General features: G+C 41.8%; 1 protein-coding gene across 1 annotated transcript in view; it reads right to left on the minus strand.

Moving 5' to 3' along the window:
* The window catches only part of LOC110951180 (voltage-dependent T-type calcium channel subunit alpha-1I-like), a 285257-nt gene that overhangs the window by 66529 nt on the left and 199037 nt on the right, over window positions 1-19691 (minus strand). The window contains exons 15-21 of the mRNA XM_051945256.1: window positions 14376-14463; window positions 11534-11697; window positions 8539-8609; window positions 7817-8312; window positions 7119-7219; window positions 3804-3927; window positions 3071-3139 (exon numbers count right to left, since the gene is read on the minus strand). Of these exons, the coding sequence (XP_051801216.1) occupies window positions 3071-3139; window positions 3804-3927; window positions 7119-7219; window positions 7817-8312; window positions 8539-8609; window positions 11534-11697; window positions 14376-14463 (1113 nt within the window). The remainder of the gene's footprint in view (window positions 1-3070; window positions 3140-3803; window positions 3928-7118; window positions 7220-7816; window positions 8313-8538; window positions 8610-11533; window positions 11698-14375; window positions 14464-19691) is intronic.

Consider the following 19691-nt stretch of genomic DNA (forward strand, 5'->3'; position numbering starts at 1 on the left):
GCATACAAAGGGGAATGCACCACCAGACTTTTAGTTGGAGATGATGCAGGAATCAAACAGCCTGAGGCTTTGTAGCACAAATAAACAATTAGCCTACCTGATCCAGGAATATCTACACGTGTGTGTGTTTCTAATTAGAGCCTGATGTTCAAGGGTACACCCAGCGTGTGCAGGTAACACAGTTCACACTGATCACTACCACTCATCTGTGTGTGTGTGTGTGTGTGTGGACAGGAGATGAGAACAGGCAGCCTGTGATGGGGCGTGTCTCAGAGAAGAAACTGTTTAATTAGTGTGGTTGCTTAATTAGGGCTCCTTGGAGAGAGATCAGACTGACCAGCCTGGAACAACAGATTAAGAGCAACAGGAGGGGAGGGAGGGAGGGAGGACGGGAGCAGCGATGAAAGGAGGGCGAGATACAGTGAGAAGAAAATAGCAATGAATTTATCTAGAAATTACAACAAACAGCACAGCAGGATATCATTTTCTGTTCATTTTCATCCAACTGTTTTGTTTAAAGGAAATTGCTAACAGGTTTTAACACATAAGGAGTCATTCTATTAGTAAGCAAACATTTACACTGTGCACAATTCGCACAGTATTTTCTCCCCAAGCACACAGCCCACAGCTAATGGTTAACACATCATGAACTCAAAGTTACACCCCCTGTCAAAAGTTTTGAGACACTTTCTCATTCATATAAATTAGAACCCGTCTCAAAACTTTAGACAGGGGGTGTATTTTTACATGTGATGTGAGAAACTAAATCAGGTAGTGGGTATTATAATCTAATTTTTAATTTGTCAAAAGATCAAAATGATGAATATTTCAAAAATGAGTGGAAAGCTGCCACAGATCAAGGATTTGCCAAAAATTCCCCTTACAGCCTGGCTGCATCAATAGGACATAGTCAGGAAAATTAAAACAAAAAAATATAAAATAAAATATCGGTCATGTTGTCTGGCAACGCTTGAGTTCAACTGATACTGCAGCTCTTAAAAATGGCCACAATCCAAGATGCAGTGAAAAGAGTGTGTGTTAAATCTGTATGTGTGCATTTTTTCTTTACACTTTCAACATCGGCTTTTCACTTTCCCCCTGAGGACATTATGAGAGCCTTTAACAACGCGATGTTAAAGGTCAAATACTTTCATTCATTTTTATTACGTTGTGTTCATTTAAAACTCTCAGAGATGTAAAATAAAAGCTGCGAGAATATGAAGACACTTATTACTGCAATTTTTCAAGGCACCCCACAACTAGATGGCGTGTTGGCTGTACAAGTCAGTAAGAGTCGTATTCAGTTTATAAGTAGTAACTGAGGACCCAGTTGTTGAGGATTTGTATAATCCTAACCTCTCACTGCCTGCTGCATCCAGGTGAACCGTTTAAAATGAGCTGCAGCCACTCAGTCTGCCAGGTCTTTTCAGTCTCTACAGATATTTCTGCTCAACCTAAAATATCTGAGAACAGTGTGGAAATTAACACATAAGTTAAAAACAACAGTGCATTCATTGATACTGTACGGTGAATTCTCTGACATTTCCATATAAAATGATCACTCACAGAGAAACTTAAAGCAACATAAAGTCTTGGATTCACACACTACTTCTCATCTGTGCCAGCAGCTGGACAGCAGCAGCTCAGCTGCATTTAAAGCTACAGACACTGAAACAGGCCACACATAATTCAGCCAAAACCAGGAGTTGTACAGCCATGGGAACACGAACCATATTTGCAATAATTTTAGCAGAAATATTGAAACGCACATTTTGGGGGGCATGCAAGACTTTCATGAATTTGCCAAAATGGGCAGAATATGAGACCTTTAATATTTATATGATGAGCTGCAGGACAAATTGTGCCATGGATCTAGTGAGGTCATTGAGAGTGTGTGCGTGTGTGTGGGGAATATCTGCAGCAAAACAACTACAGCTGGCATAAGCTGGTACACTGAACAAACACACAAATACAAGACCCCTCAATTGTGACAACTTACTGACAATTGCTATGTTCCAGAGAAACTGCAACAGTCATTGATACGAGTGAGACGAGTGTGCAAATGAAGCAGCGCAGGAGACGATAACAATGGATTTCCAACGATTAAATGAAAGATCAGGGGGGCGAAAGAGCAGAGACAATGATAAGAAACGTACAGGACTGAACATGAAGTTAATCAAATGACCAAGGCTCATAAAAGATACAGCTACTGAAAATGTGAACGGCTGGATGACGTATTTGAAAGAATTGAAGTAAACGGATGATCAAGATGTAAAAGAAAGAAATTGCACGACAAGTTAAGTTCAACCACAGGCCAGCTGCATATATGTGCACATATGATGAGATTATCTATGCATCATCGTGCTACATGTGTCTTCATTATCTCTGATCATAAATTAATCACTGCAGGATTTTCTACCAATGAAAAAAAAAGGCCTGAAGACACAGGGGCCTTAAATAATAGATGACGCCATGTCTTCTGGACAGCAGATTAGAGGATTAAAAAGAGGGTGTGTGTGTGTCTGTTTATCGATGGGAATTCCAGGAGTAGCTAAAGGCCAGCTGAGGAATGATAGCCTTCTAATTAACTTCATTATCAGGCTGCCCATCGCTAATGGGACATGTGCAACTGATTAAACCGCACGTTTCAGAATTGTCAAGAAAAAGCAGGAAGGAGTAATAGGGGGAGGGGAATAAAACGGAGGGGAAACTAGAGATGAAAGACGAAGGGAGATGCGGATAAGAAAGGAGAAGAGGTAAAGAAAGAATGGATAAAAGGAAGTTGCAGGAAACCACAGAGCAAATCAGAAGATATAAGAAGTGAAAAGGTGCAAAAGAGAGGAGGTGAAGTGATAATACCTGGGGGGGGGCTGAAAAAGAGCAAAAATATAAATGTGCAGGAGAAAGACAGCAGTTTTAAAAAGGAGGAGATAATACCAGCAGATAATTGAAGATGGGAGAGAAGAGAGTCCAGGGAGATGAAATGAGACACAAGGTTGAGACAGGAGCTGGAAAGACGAACAGAACAATAGCAACAGAAGTAAGGAGAGGAAGGGTATTGGCATTTTACCTTAACAGTCATCTCTGCAACAAAGATGGCAGTAAAGATGTAGTTGGAAATTGTGAGAAACAGTCTTTCCTGTAACAAAAGCAAACAAGACGCAAAAAATTAAGGCAAAAAGCGCTTGATGGCAGTGGCAGAGAGAAGCCTGTAAACAAAAACTGTTTACATTTGACTGCACTTGGCTTCAATCAGAAGCATTCAACGCAGGACTAGAGAATCACGATCTGCTTTGCTCCTTCGTGGTTCACTCTGAAAACTTCACTGACTGCATTTGTCAGTATTTTCGCTAAATTAAAATTAGATCTTTTTGCTAAATTAAAATGCTAAAAAAGAGAAGAGCCGGTGCGCTTTAATTTGAATGCTTCAATTTCAGTTGCTTTGGAAAGAGCTTATTATGCAATAATTATGTTGTGCCTGATTGCAGTAAAGTGGCTTGATGCCAGAATACAGCGAGAGCTTCAAGAAAGTGCCATTTTGGATACTTTTTTTATTTTTTATTTTGGTAATTGCCTTTTGTCAGAGCAGCAGTGCAGAGTGATTTCTCATTATTGTTACTTTAGCATCCATTAGGCACAATGTTCCATACGCGGATCAATCAAGTTTGCCACATGAGTAAATAAACCAGGGAAGGACAGAAACCTGAATATGTTTTTCTCAATGTGCATCCAACACATATAGCTAGTAAACAGTGCTCAGCGTCGACAGTATGAAGGGCACAATGGAGGATCATCGGTCTTACCAGGCTGCCTTGCAAAATCTTCGGCCTCTCCAGAGCCACTGTGATGCAGTTGAGGAAGATAAAGGCCAGGACCACGTAATCAAACAGCTTATGAGCAATAATGGACTGGCAGAGCAGTCTGAACCTGAAAAGAGAAAAACAAAGCGAGGTAGAGCGCAGACAAAAATAGGAGAAAAACCTAAGGGTTGATCGAGAATTTTTCTCTACGGGTACTTGTTCGTTTCTTAATAACTTGAGCAGCTGAAGAATCTTATGTGCAAAAGTAAACAGGGTTCTCTGTAAAGATCTGATATTTTGCAGTGATTAATTAGATCGAAAGACGGCACAATTAATGGAATCAAGAGCACAGAGAGTGTAATCATGTTTAACACAAGTTTTAAAGTCTAATCGTTTTGTGTCTGGTGGCGATAAACATCTTCAACTCCACAGAATAATAATAATAAAAAAGGTAAATCCTTTCCAATTAGCATTTTGTGAGCCAGCACTGCTTCTGTTTACGTGCTGTAACAACTTCTAATCAGGTAAATAAAAAACTTAAATGCAATATTCTCGGAGTCATTATTTGCTGGGAAAAAGCACATTAACTGTTTTGCATTACACAGAGTTCTGGTTTGTATTTCTGCTTATCCACTCATTTGTGTCCTTATTGTTTCATACAAAAGGCTGAATGGTTTTGCCTCCTTTGGCGTCAAACAATCAGTCAAATCTAACAGTTTGTAAAGTTTTGAAGGAAATACTGCGCACATTGCAAAATCACAGACAGGCATTTTGTCATTTCAAGCTGCTGTATACCAAAAAGGCAGAGAACGACCGGTGCAGGGACAATCACTGAATAGATTTAACATTTTTAGTCATCTGAAAAGTTGTCAAATCGTCAGCTCCAGAGCCAGACCAGGCAGTAGGCAGCTGCTGAACGAAGGCATCCCACTTCTCATCTCATCTGCCAGCTATAAAGGGAGGAGAATATACCTACTGCTGCACCTGCTCTCTGGGTGAGGAAATCAATGTGCTAATCTGAATGCTTTTCCTCAAGACATGGCAACCCTGTCCCTTTATCTATCGATTCAAATCTGGCAACCCTGTCCCTTGAAATTGATGGTGACCAGCAGCTGCGTTAGCACTTATCCCACCTGAGACACAACTTCTGAACTTCTGATGCTGGCTTCTTTCTCCTTTGGTTTGCTTGTCTGCTCGGCTCACTTTAATTCTGCCTCGGTACACTCGTTAGAGCGCACACACGAATATGAGCACACACACTCCCACATGCACATATGCAAAGTCATCCAAACACACGTACAAACGCGCTACATGACACCACCAAAGATATAGCCTTACACTAGCACACACAGACACACACAGAGCCCTTGCTTGACAGATGGCACCTGCCAGGATGCCAAAACACAGCCCTGGGGCCTGGCTTCCCTTAAGTGGCTATCAGCACGCTGGGAATCGGGTGAGCGAGCGAGTGGATGACTGAGTGATTTTTCTTTCATGTTGCTTTCAGGGGCATTTGTCGCAGCAATGAATTGAATGCTGGTGGAAACACAACACAGACTACAGCTCTGTCTCCAGGAAAAAAAAAAAAGCGTAGAAGAAAGTGCTACGGAACAAACACAGCAGCATCGCTTTAACAAGATGCCAGGAGAAAGCAGTTCAATGTAAACAGACGAATGGTGTGACTGTGCAGCTTCCTGTTCTTTCACAGTATCTGGACAGAGGCGGCTACGTCTGCAAACATTTGTTTTTCGGGGCCATTGGTCTTGCTTGTCGAGTCTTTATTCTACACTGTGTTTCTCCGTGCTTAGTGCAGAATAAAGAGGCTGGCAGAAACAGTCTGCCAGAGCAAAGGATCACAAGTAGCATACGGACACATGAGGCCACACAATGGGCATTTTGTTTTCATGCTAACTTGATATTTGTTGTAGCCTAGCCGCGCTGGACACATGTTCTGAAGGCACAAGGGTCTAGGGCCACTCGACAGGGAGGGAGGCGGGCTAAAAGGTTGTCTTTCAAATCACTCTGCAGCAATTGGGTAGGTATACAACCAATCAGCGCAACGAATAGGCTGACGTAGTTCCTAGAGCGCCGGATTGTGGCTAAGTCCCGTTAGCTTCCCAACCAGCGGCGCCAACTGGTATATTAAGGATTTGCCATATCCCGTCGGCATAAGTCCAAATACGTCTTTCTTCTCAATGAAACACTTCAGTGCCGTCCTTTGTTTATCTTTCAAGTTGAATTTTAGCTTCAAATCTTTAAGGGCTGTGGCCAAAGCCGAGTCGAAAGATAACTGTTTATTGTGCGCCGGTTGTTTCTGTCAGAATCGTCACGCCTCTGTCGTCACTTCGTTACACCCGCCTTCTGACTCTACACTTCATGGTGATTCGTCCGGCCAGTTTTAGGAGAATCCAGCCTCGAGCCTTATGGAAGGTAACTAGACCCTCCCTGGCAGAGAATTAAATTTGCTGCCGTGGGTTGTCTAGCGTGGCTAGGCTATATTTGTTGCACATTTCTTGTTCAATTCAGCTCCCACTTGTGAAAAGAAGACCAAAGTTTTAAAGGAAGGACAGTGGGTCTTACATGTGAAGTGTGACTAGAGAAGCACATCAGCAGATTATATGGTGGATTATGCACACACAAGGACTGAACGTATCTGAATCTTTACACCAGCTACAGAGATGCCGCTAAAGGACTTGCTGAATAACCAACAAAATCCTATAAGCGTGTGGGGAATGGTCTGATATTCATTATTTGATCTAATCATGTGTTACTTCTGGTTCGACCAGCAAAATTAACCAAATATGACCTTAAAAACTCATATATTTCAGGAGATCTCATTTAAAACCTGACCAAAAATAAACAGTTTATACTAATCAGGTAATGTAATAAAACAAAACAAATTCTAGCCTCCACAGCACAACCAAAAAACTAATACCATCTATTGATAGATTTTGACTGAAATGCTGTTAAGTCCTGATTTGACTAGTGAGGCATTTGATACGTTGCTCGACTTTCACCAAGGGAATATGACTATATAAGCAAAAAGAAAAATTTACACCCAACATTACTTTAGATGTATTTATCAAAAAACGTTTGATGTGCTTTTCATCAGTCACAGCATTCCTCACATCACACGTTACAACACATAAGACAGAGATGGTTGATGAAGGGCTTGAAGGAGGTCAGAAGTCAAAAGACAAAACCCTACAACCGTTGAATATCCCAAAGAGAGGACATGCTCATCCTTTGTCATTACTGATTCTCAGTCGTTTGACGTCAGCGTTCACACGTGGGAATGATGTGAGGTTGTTCACTCACTTGTTCTGAGGGGAGAACAGGTACACAGACCACTCCTCTCTGGATTCACACCAGTCTGGCTTGTACACCTCCATCATCTTCTGGATGCGGAAACACAAACTCTTCATGGGAGAGCAGGGAAAACAGATGAGAAGAATCAGCATCACCAGAAGTTTTTTTACTGATTGTACCACATGAATCAACAGCCACTAACTACTGTATGTACAATATATATATAACAATGATTGAATATGTTCATCAAGATATCTTTTAGGGGGTTTCTGGGGTACTTGGAGATTTCATAAAATGACTGCAAATTCACTTTAGTCACTCATTTCTGCACCAACTCCTATCATGATTTATGTTTAATTTTGTTTGGCATTATTATCTGACAGTTTGTGGAAAAACAATGAAGACTTTTCCATTCATCTATCACTAGCAGCATCCCTGAGTGAAGCCCTAAGGCTCTTCTCTTTTCTCACGGAAACAACAACAATAAGAAACCATAAATAACTCTTCTAGCATCTCTTCTAAACCTTGAGTATCTACTATTGTGTTCCTACAGCTTTAACAGAATAAAGTGACAACTTATCATCTTAAAATATAATCACCATTCATGTTTACTGTCTGTTGTTTGGATGTATAAGTCCTCTGTCACAGTGAATGAAAGCAGAACCACTGTTAACTAATCTACAGAGATCAAGAAGAAAACCGCTCACATAGTCTGTTTCATCATCGAGGTCTGCTCTGTCCTTTCGGGCGTTGACTTGGGGGAAAACCTCAGCAATCAGCTGAGTGTGGGGACCCGGCGCCTTGCCATTACAGTCCCGGTGGTCCACACCTAAACCACTACCACCAGCCGACCCTCCTGCGAGGGACCCTCCTGCCCTGGACCCACTCCTCCTCCCAGGGTCTGGGTGGATGGGGGGCAGGCATGGAGGCTGTCCACCTGCCCGAAGCAGCTCTGGGAGCTCCAGAGAAAGAGCCCGTCGATCCCTCCTTGCAAAATGTCGAGAGAGGAACAGTGGGGGCGGAGGTGGATGATGAGGGAGCAGAGGATGGTGGGAGTGAGGTGGGTGAGAAAGAAGGGACTCCTGCTCTGCAGCGTAAGCGTAGGAGTGGGGAGAGCGAGTGCTGCGAACACGAAGGCTGCCTCCCACCGGAGGTGCCCCGCTGAACCCATAGCTCCTCCGACCCAGGCTGTTCGAGCTAGACCTGCAGAGCCGAGGAGATTCAGAGTACAATTAAAAGCTAATGCATATTCATGAGGTAAGCAACACTATTCTGTATATTAAGCAGTCAGTCATGAAGCTAAGAGCAACATAAAACAACAGCAAAAGTCGGATGTCTCCATGCACGTAATTAAGGCTTAATGAAGGTATTAAGAATTCATTGAGGCAACACATGAAATCAGTTGCTGAAAGTAAATCTGATTGTCTACCTGCGACTCCATGCAGACTGTGGAGGGAAAGGGTGTCCCCAGTTGTGGTAGTTGGAACTGCGCCCGTGGCGCTGCAAAAGAAACACAGCAGTCCACAGCCACTACTGAGCCAGCATATCTCCAAACCAAGCATCAAAGAGCCACACTGTCAACACGGGCATTTCACAATTAACTTAGTGAGTACAAATTTCCTTATTTACTTTTTTAAATGGCGAAAACAACTAAAATAATAAGAGGATCCTGCAATGTGCAATGCCACTGATGAATAAACAAAATTTAAAAAAGGCAAACCTGCCACCAGAACCTAAATACTCCTCTTGTTACAGGTCAACAGAGAGGAGTTGGTAGATAGACCATTGTGGTAACTGCAGAGATAAAGCAACACTTTTTCATACCCTGCAACCACTGGCATTCTTGAGCAAGAAACCACAGTGAAGCTGCTGCACAAAACTAGTACAAGTTGTTTAAGTGTATGGAGCATGGCTGCTACTGCATGCCAATCATCCATTACATAAAACAACAACTACATGGCCGAACAAATGAAACATAAACTGGTCTTTTCCAAATGAGACTGCTGTGCACTGTGAGCTGTCATCAAATTGAATATGCAAACCCCTGAGTGCCAGTTCCACTTAAAGGAACATAACCAGTTCGGTTTGTTTCCGCATGTCTAATCCTCTGAGCCTCATAGATCTAATTATATGTTTTGCCCTTGGAAACATGCGTGTTGTCAGTCAAAGTGTGAGCAAAGGCCATATACCGGGGAATCCGTCTCTATAGAAACTGCACTGACGAGTCTAAGCTAAATGTTAAATAACACTTCAGTCCACACAGAACAGCAGTGCAGATCACTCAAGAGGAACACTGAGTGTGTATGTTTCAGACAAATATTACTGTCAAGACAATTTGTTCCACACTATTTGGCCTTAATCACAGACAGCGGCTGTTACTAATGTACAGTATATTGTGTAGGCTTCTTTCACTGTCAAACACACAATACCTTCCACAACTTTACCTAAAATGTAAATTACATCAAATAAATGAGTGCTACTATTCAATTAATCAAATCAGATGTATATTACAATTTTAATATACACAATATAGTGTATATTTGTCCAAAATGCACACACTATAAGTGCCAAAACATCAATGTCCTCTGAAATCATCCTGAGAGTGAACAGCAGATTCTAGGCAATCTTTTATGCAATTTTGACTTGTTTGTGACTTGTGCCTTTTTAAATTTTAAACTCCAGTGTGCACTTGTCTCCACTTCTTTATGCATCATCATCTAAATTGTATCATAATTCAGTCACTGTCTAACTAACCCAACAAAGCAGCCTGCCCATTACACAGATGAGAGAGCTTCTGATTGTCCCACAGCACAACAGAGAAAAACATCAAACCCGACATTTCAACTGAGTCCAATCAACAGCATCTGATACAGAGTGAAACAAGAAAAACACCCAGAAAACAGATGGAACTGATTCATAGTCTGATGTGTGTGATTTCATCAAAGAACAAACACTAACTGCTCACAAACTTCAACAAAACAAAACAAAACAAAACATGACATTCTTCATAAACAGCTCTCTTCAACGCTTATTCCAATGCTTTTGCCCTAAGTGATGTAACCGGTGCCTTCTGATATCAATAAACTCGGAATGCTCCTGGAGGAGAGGAGGAGGCTTCACAGAGAAGTGGATCTCCCACGCCCACTGTGTTTAACATTATAACCTCTGCGGTAAGAGCATTGCTAAACCACAGCTTATCATCTCTCTGCTTTTCACTCCCCTCTATCTTCCTGTTAATGCATCGCCCTTCCTGTCTCTCATCATCGCCGTCTCTCTGCTCTGCTTTCTCCTCCCTGCCGTCTTTTTCTCTGCACTTCTCACATAGTTTAACTGAACAGGAGAGGGGAACAGTCAATTAATAATAGAAGTTGCCATGGCAACTGTATGCCGAACGAAACCTCGCAGAAGTGTTTCACTTTCTCTCTCTGCTAAGGTTTGAGTTCAACAGGCACAACACTGGGGGATTCCTACTGTGCACATGTAATGTAATCGTTTGTATGTTGACTATAGAGTACAATTATGTGGTTTGAATGTGGAAGTCAGGGCAGCAGTTGATGCAAAAAAACAGAAATGCTCTTTACAAGTAATCAGTGCTACCCCTTATGCTAATCTTCCATGTATCTAATAATATATGTGAAGCACAAATCCACCTTATTTGGTGACGCTAGACGTGTCCTAATAATAGTATTACTTTGAACAATAACTGCATCTGATTAAGGTTCTGTTTGTCGACTGCACTGTGCGCACATTTTGACGCGTACCGATTTGTGATGTGGGAGATTTTAGGTTTTGGTGTGTTAAGTAGCATAATGTAAGTTTATACATTGATTGATGTGGGGTTTTTTGTAGTACCGGCAGCAGCTGGTACAGAATACACATTGATGCAGAATTCATGTGGTAATTTAAATGGCTCTGATAATACCAGCAACCTATCTAAGGTGCACCCTTCATTTTTACCCTACGTCAGCTGGAATAGGCTCCATCCCTCTGCGACCCTCCACAGGACAAAGCGGTGTATAGGCAGCGGATGTTATATAACCACTGGATTCAATATATTTGTCAGTGGAGTTTGATAATGTGTGCAATCATGTGCAAATGCGGAGTTCATAGCTCCAACATAATTTCAGTCAATCACAACAGCCAACACCATCTAACCACACAGTGTAATTTATTGATCATCTCTGTTTGTTTATCCTCCGAGTTTGATTTCTCTATTAACATACCAAATGAATGCAGAAACGAATTATGGTTTCACCTGACAAAATGAGATACAATTACCCTGAATGAAGCTGTGCATTCACCATGACTGACGGCATATCTGGGCCCAGTTTAAAGTCTGCACACGTGGATTTGATACTGATGTGAGAGCATGCTTTGTAGTGAACAGGCTGAGAAGCATCCATGAGTGTCTGTGGATGACTTACCAGAGAGAGGGAGCGTCTCTCCAGGCTGCTCTTGCCCAGGCTCATCACGCTGCTCTTTCTGGACCCTGTAAAGCTTCGCCTCTCTGAGGAGTAGGATCCCCTGGGTCCTGAAAGGGCACCCAGCTCCAGGTGGCCATTAGGTGTCAGGGTGCAGATCCTCGGGTCTGCAGGGTATTGAGCAAAGTGAGCTTCAAAGAGATTTTTTTGTGGGCCATCGATGCAACATGTCTCCCAAAGTCCCCTAAATCACAACCTACTGCCAGGTCGGGGGTCTGCTGACATGGTATTCTTACATGTTTTTAGGCATCGCCAGTCTACAATTATTGTTCGTTCCTGAAGCGATCCTGTCATGGGATTGCAACTCTTTTTAGCTCACACGTTTTCCATCAGGCTGTCTTGTCTAGCTAAATTTCACAGAGTGATTTCCCACATTTTGTAGAATGACATTTGACAACACCCCAGGCAGCAAGGTTCAATCTGCTGTGCACTTTACAAGGTGGAAAGAGGCAAGACAGGAAAACACAGTGAAGTCTCTTTTTTTTGTATAAATTCAGAGGAAACAAGGAAAAATGTCAAGCCCTGGGAGTACTGGTGAAGACCAAAATAAATTTAGTACTAATACTTTGAAAGCTTTGGACCAACATTACACTGGTTATGAGTAAAAAAGCTCCAGAGATATCACATTTCTGTATTTGATTCCACTTAATTCAAAATTGTAAAAAAAAAAAAACTTAACAAAACAAAAAAATACTTGAAATGGCTGACGTGATGATGTGAGCATTTGCATCATATTTCAAGACATTCCTCAGCTGAAACTGTAGCAGAATGTAAAACTCTTTGGTTCGCATCTCAATCCTCTCAACAGTGATAAATAAATTAAACACTGAAGAGAGGCCGAGGCCGAAAACTTGCGCTACTCATGCAGCCGAGCTGAAGCCAAACAACCAAAGGTAAAGCCTCTGAGCTGTGTAAGCAAACAGAGTGAACCTTGTAGTTTTTCTGTTCATGGAGAAACAGACTGCAGGGTTTCATCTTCTGCTTACACTGCATTGCGGAGATTCCTCTGCAGCGGCAGTATAGCAGCGATTCTCCCAGTCTCTGAACTGATGTTTAATCCTCTCTGAACTGCATTGTTTTCCTGTATGGATGGAACAGGTTCATTGGGAGCTCTGGACAAAGGTAGGGCTCATTCACCTTTAAAGACGGAAGGCTATTCTCAGAGTTTTTGCAGGTTTGCAAGCCTTTGACACGTCTGTCTGTCTTACATCTAGTTTTTGAGTTGAGCACATCTACTATTCCTTTGAATAAACCTCAGTGGAAACAATCACTACTGACTAAAATGTGATGTGTAAGGAGATCCTTGAGCTTATTGTTCTGTTATGAAATGAAGGAGAAAATCTGTGATTACAAATTAGGCATCAGTGATGCATCAGGGAGGATTTGCTGAGCTGCAGGTTGTGTTTACAAAGAGCAGAAAGGCGAAACGTGGATGAAAATGTATTAAAAATGTAAGTAGTAAATATCAATAGTATGTAGGGGAACCACTTTTTCCAGTATTTTTTGTCAACAATGAAAAAAAAAATCTGTTTTCTGTTATTTTTCCTTCCGATTTATGGCATTTTGATTTTGATACACTGCAAAACAAAACATCACAAAAACAGAAAAACTGTGGGGCTTTTTTTGTAACTTCTAGCCATGATTGTGTTGTTTCCACAGAGGTGGAGGACTTAATATTGGAATGAAAAATTAGCCCACACTGAGTAAAGAATGTGGCAGGAGTAAAAACAAAGCTCAGAAATGTCAGACGCCTGTACGACAAAGTGAGATTAGCGGGACAGCGAGGTTTGTTGAGCTCAAAGTCTGAATTTTCATGAAGGTGGCTCTCTTTTTACCTGGCTGGACTTTAACTGTCACAATGCTCCCTCAAAAATGACCATTCGTTGGAATTACGTAAAACGATAAAAAGTGAACATAGGCTACGTTCAGACTGCAGGCTCAAGTGACCCAAATCCGATTTTTTTGCCCCTATGCGACCTGTATCTGATCTTTTCATGACAGTCTGAACGACACAGATCCGATTTTTTCAAATGAGACCCAGGCCACTTGGACATGTGGTCCTAATTCCGATACGTATCGGATCTTTTGCCATGCGACTTCAGTCTGAACGGCCAGGTCGCATTTATCCGACCTATACGTCATTGGTACACGACAAACGTCACTATTCTGCGTTCAAGCAAAACTTGCCATGAGAGTGTTAAAAAGAGGCGCTCACATATGTAGGTAAAGGTCGCCCTTATCATTCTAAAATTCTGAAAGAAGTCTGCATCTGTGAAGCCTCTCCATCACTATCCACCACTCCTGGCTGCGACTCCGCACCCACACAGTTCTCTGGACAGACGTTGCTGCCACTGCCCCACAAAACGCCAGGGCCAAAATCCTGGCTCTCTTCCTTCTTGACCTTCTCCTTAAAACGATTACGTTCTAAATATGCTGTTAGCGTCCATGTTTACTTCCGTAAACACTGAACATTCTCTCTGCGTGTCGTTGTTGTGTCCTCTTCTGCGCATGCGGGAACCTTTTGGGTCGTGTGAGGTTCACACAGGAGATCACATACAAGTCGCATTTTACTGGAAATTTGAACGAACTCGAAGAAAAATAAACGGATTTCACAAAAAAATCCGAATTGAGCATTAAGCCCTGCAGTCTGAGCGTAGCCATTATGACCTAAGGAAGACAGGAAGTATTGCAGATCCGCTCTTTTGACTGCATTTTCTAGCTAAGTGGAGCTAATTAAGCTGCAGGTGAGCGTAACTGTAAAGTTGGGAAGGGAATGTGTTCTCACCAGACAACTTGACAGAGTCGTGTTTCTCACTCTCGTCAAAGTTGGAGGAGGAGCGGTCGTCGTCCGAATAAGAACGATTTGCATCGCCCTGGAGATAAAGAAACGAAGAGCAGAACAGAGAGGAAAGAATCTATTACACAGGGTTCATAAGGGACTCTAAAAAGACACATTGTACTATACTCAGGACTTTTTTATCTCTTGGGTGACATTATTGTAAGACTGTATTCCCTCCCACCAGGTATTTTTTTTTTGATATCATCAAAGTGGTTCAGATCTGTGCCCTGTCTTCAGATTAAATCAGCAAACCTTGAAACTACTGACACACTACTCCAGAAACCCTCACAGGTTTGGTTAAGACCAGTGGGACTTCCTGTACAGTCTTCACTCTGGGAGCAAATTGGCTCAATAATCCTCGGTGTGTAGCAGCAGTAGCAGAGACAGAGCAGATGAGAGCCGGAGGGGAAAAGGCCGACGGTGAGGGAAGAGAGAGAATGAGAGGCAGCTTGAAAGACTGATGGCTGTGTTTTGTTTTGGCATTTCAGGAAGATCAGTCAAAAAGCCTTGTGATTTGTGTCAGTGCTTCCACCTCCAACTCACACATCACAGCTACATGCCATGAATATGGTAATGTTTTGATCTGTGTTTGAAAACTCAACTGGGTTACTCAGCCGTGCTACAATTTTCCAGCGATATCGTCTGTGAGCTTGACAGTTGACGGCAGATTGACAGCATCATTTTGCAGTGTTTTCCATTCAGAGGGATAACTTCAGAAATTATACTGTATTAAATGCACCATTATTATGTTTGGACTGCTGCTGCTGATAGACATCATAATTGTGACCGATTCCGTAAGTATTACTTCTGCAGCATAAAATGGGTTTTGAACACTTTGAATCCTTGGCTGCACATTATTTTCACAATATGACAATTTAGTCAGAAGTAGCACTGATATACATCTAAAAAAAAACTGTTCAACAAGGAATTATTTCTTTTTTTTTCTTTTATACAGACAGTCAAATTACACAGTTAATGATCAGAGGATAATGCCAGTCTTCCACTCCTACAAGCAGCATAACATATTATTGGACTTAGTTTTTATTAGTTCAGTTAAAGAAGAAGAGTTGCTTTTTCATTATTATGTAATATTATCATTTCATAGCTGAAGGCTATACACAAGTTACTTCTTTTAACATTGTTTACATATCAACAAATCTGAAACATTGAAAATGATGCTTCATCATCTGTCAGAAATACTTGCTTGTACTACAACAAAAATCTAAAGGATTATGTTTTTTACTGAAGAAAAAAATCAGGTATTATGTCTTCTTTTCCTTTCGACTTTTCCCTTCAGGGGTCGCCACAGCGAATCAATTGCCTCCATCTAACCCTGTCTTCTGCATCCTCTTCTCTCACACCAACTACCTTCATGTCCTCTTTAACCACATCCATAAACCTCCTCTTTGGTCTTCCTCTAGGCCAGGGGTGTCAAGATCCGTTCCTGGAGGGCCACTATCCTGCATGTTTTAGATGTTTCCCTCTTCCAACACAGCTGATTCAAAAGATCAGGCTCGTTATAATGCTTCTGCTGAGCTTAATGATAAGCTGATCATTTGAATCAGGTGTGTTGGAAGAGGGAAACATCTAAAACATGCAGGATAGTGGCCCTCCAGGAACTGAGTTTGACACCCCTGCTCTAGGCCTCCTGCCTGGCAGTGGGAAACTCAGCATCCTTCTACCAATATATTCACTCTCTCTCCTCTGGACATGTCCGAACCATCTCAGTCTGGCCTCTCTGACTTTATCTCCAAAGCCTCTAACATGTGCTGTCCCTCTGATGTACTCATTCCTGATCCTATCCATCCTGGTCACTCCCAAAGAGAACCTCAGCATCTTCAGTTCTGCTACCTCCAGCTCTGCCTCCTGTCTTTTCCTCAGGGACACTGTCTCCAGACCAAACAACACGGCTGGTCTCACCACAGTTTTGTAAACCTTTCCTTTCATTTTAGCTGAAACTCTTCTATCACACCTGACACTTTTCTCCAGCCGTTCCAGCCTGCCTGTACACGCTTCTTCACCTCTTTTCCACACTCTCCATTGCTCTGGACTGTTGACCCTAAGTACTTAAAATCCTCCTACGAACACACCTTCCCCCCCTCCTTCTTCGACCAACAGTCGTCCATTTTCCACCGGCACCCTGTAGGTCGACAGCACCGATGGTGGTCGTTGTTAACCCGGGCCTCGACCGATCCGGTATGGAAGTCATACATTTGATTCGCATGTTTGGTTTGGCCAAAGTTTTACGTCAGATGCCCTTCGTGACACAACCCTCTGTATTTATCCGGGCTTGGGACCGGCACAGTAAGCCACTGGCTTGTGTCCCCTTGCAGCTACATTAAAAAAATAAAAATAAATCAGGTATTATATGCAGAATCTAAAGTTGTAAGGAGTGCGTTTTTTATATGTTGAAGAGGATTTCATCCCTGATATACTTCACTGCCTACACTGGAAAAAGCACAGGTTCTGACGCCAGCATTATGTACTTGAGGATTGTATTTAAGTTTAAAATGCTAAAACAGCTACTGGTTGAGTAGATAAAAGCACGACTGATGAAGTCAGCTTTACATGTTTCTCTGGTTGCAACATATGTGCCTTGTTGTTCTGTGACCATGAATGATAGACTCTGAAGTTACACCAAACACTGCTGACATTATGAGATTTTTCATGTATGCAGCTTTCACTGCATTGCATTTTAGTCACTGAGCTGCAGTAAATCTGCATGTTGGCAGAGCAGCTGCAGCTTCACTGCTGCATGGGTGTCACCTCAGGATGTGTTCAGGCAAACGAAATGGTAAGTCACCTGTGTTTGGACAGCTTTTAGATTTCAGTACATATCTATACACGTAAAACACAGGAAAACTGCCTTAAAGCATAGAAACATGTTTTGGGCTGTGCTAAAATACAAACAGTGCAAATTAAAGTTACATGGCCTGTGCAGACGGCTGGATTGATTTGCTTCAGTTCTGTCAGACGCTGTAAGACGGATGTCTGAAAAACGCATTCTGTGTAGACCTGCTGTTAGCATGTCAGTCTGCTCAGTTCTATGATTATGAAAATCAACATGTGGGGCACAGGAGCCAGACTGATTTGAGCTGTGAAGGTCTCCGGAAATGTCTAAAGTCTACGGTTCAAGAATGCAGACAGATGGATGTCAGCTGCCCATCGGAGAGGACACCATGCAGGGAAAATAAGGGTGGAGGGAAGGAGAAAGGCTAAACACTGAACTGCTGCAATTTGAAAATGTGTGTAAATCACAGGCTGCAATAAGCCAACAGTTCACAAGCAACACGTCATTTCCATTATGTAGAAATGTGCCACTTGTTTGCAGGATGTTGTCATATCATTGTGAGATAAGTGCTGCTCCATTACTTTATAAACTCACGCATTTTTAAATATTGAAGTTTTGGTTATAAGGAGTTTGGCATTAATGTGGAACAACTGAATTACTGTGGAGTACAGGCTTGTTGATGTGTTGTGGTTAGAGGGTAATACACACGTGGACAAAATTGTTGGTACCCCTCAGTTAAAGAAGGAAAAACCCACAATTCTCACTGAAATCACTTGAAACTCACAAAAGTAACAATAAATAAAAAAATTTTGAAAATTAAATAATCAAAATCAGCCATCACTTTTGAATTGTTGATTAACATAATTATTTAAAAAAACAAACTAATGAAATAGGGCTGGACAAAAATGATGGTACCCATAACTTAATATTTTGCTGCACAACCTTTTGAGGCAATCACTGCAATTAAACGATTTCTGTATTTGTCAATGAGCGTTCTGCAGCTGTCAACAGGTATTTTGGCCCACTCCTCATGAGCAAACAGCTCCAGTTGTCTCAGGTTTGATGGGTGTCTTCTCCAAATGGCATGTTTCAGCTCCTTCCACATATGTTCAATGGGATTCAGATCTGGGCTCATAGAAGGCCACTTTAGAATAGTCCAACGCTTTTCTCTCAGCCATTCTTGGGTGTTTTTGGCTGTGTGTTTTGGATCGTTGTCCTGTTGGAAGACCCATGACCTGCGACTGAGACCAAGCTTTCTGACACGAGGCAGCACATTTCTCTCCAGAATGCCTTGATAGTCTTCAGATTTCATCGTACCTTGCACACTTTCAAGACACCCTGTGCCAGATGCAGCAAAGCAGCCCCAAAACATTACTGAGCCTCCTCCATGTTTCACCGTAGGGACAGTGTTCTTTTCTTCGTATGCTTGGTTTTTGAGTCTATGAACATAGAGTTGATGTGCCTTACCAAAAAGCTCCAGTTTGGTCTCATCTGTCCAAAGGACATTCTCCCAGAAGCTTTGTGGCTTGTCAACATGCATTTTTGCAAATTCCAGTCTGGCTTTTTTATGAGTTTTTTTCAGCAGTGGTGTCCTCCTTGGTCGTCTCCCATGAAGTCCACTTTGGCTCAAACAACGACGAATGGTGCGATCTGACACTGATGTACCTTGGCCTTGGAGTTCACCTTTAATTTCTTTGGAGGTTGCTCTGGGCTCTTTGGATACAATTCCAACGATCCGTCTCTTCAATTTGTCATCAATTTTCCTCTTGCGGCCACGTCCAGGGAGGTTGGCTACTGTCCCGTGGGTCTTGAACTTCTGAATAATATGAGCCACTGTTGTCACAGGAACTTCAAGCTGTTTAGAGATGGTCTTATAGCCTTTACCTTTAAGATGTTTGTCTATAATTTTTTTCCGGATGTCCTGGGACAATTCTCTCCTTCGCTTTCTGTTGTCCATGTTCAGTGTGGTACACACCTTTTCACCAAACAGCAGGGTGACTACTTGTCTCCCTTTAAATAGGCAGACTGACTGATTATGAGTTTGGAAACACCTGTGATGTCAATTAAATGACACACCTGAGTTAATCATGTCACTCTGGTCAAATAGTTTTCAATCTTTTATAGAGGTACCATCATTTTTGTCCAGGCCTGTTTCATTAGTTTGTTTTTTTAAATAATTATGTTAATCAACAATTCAAAAGTGATGGCTGATTTTGATTATTTAATTTTCAATAAATTTTTATTTATTGTTACTTTTGTGAGTTTCAAGTGATTTCAGTGAGAATTGTGGGTTTTTCCTTCTTTAACTGAGGGGTACCAACAATTTTGTCCACGTGTGTATATGTCCATGATAATTATAAATATTCAACCTCTCCTGATGAAGGTTGAACCTGGTTAACATTATTTGATGAGTAGGAAAAAAAAGATGAACAAACCTGGCCAGAGCACATCAATCACCAACACTTAAATCA

The sequence above is a fragment of the Acanthochromis polyacanthus genome, chromosome 3 (genome assembly GCF_021347895.1).
Source record: "Acanthochromis polyacanthus isolate Apoly-LR-REF ecotype Palm Island chromosome 3, KAUST_Apoly_ChrSc, whole genome shotgun sequence".
NCBI classification, from domain to species: domain Eukaryota; kingdom Metazoa; phylum Chordata; class Actinopteri; family Pomacentridae; genus Acanthochromis; species Acanthochromis polyacanthus.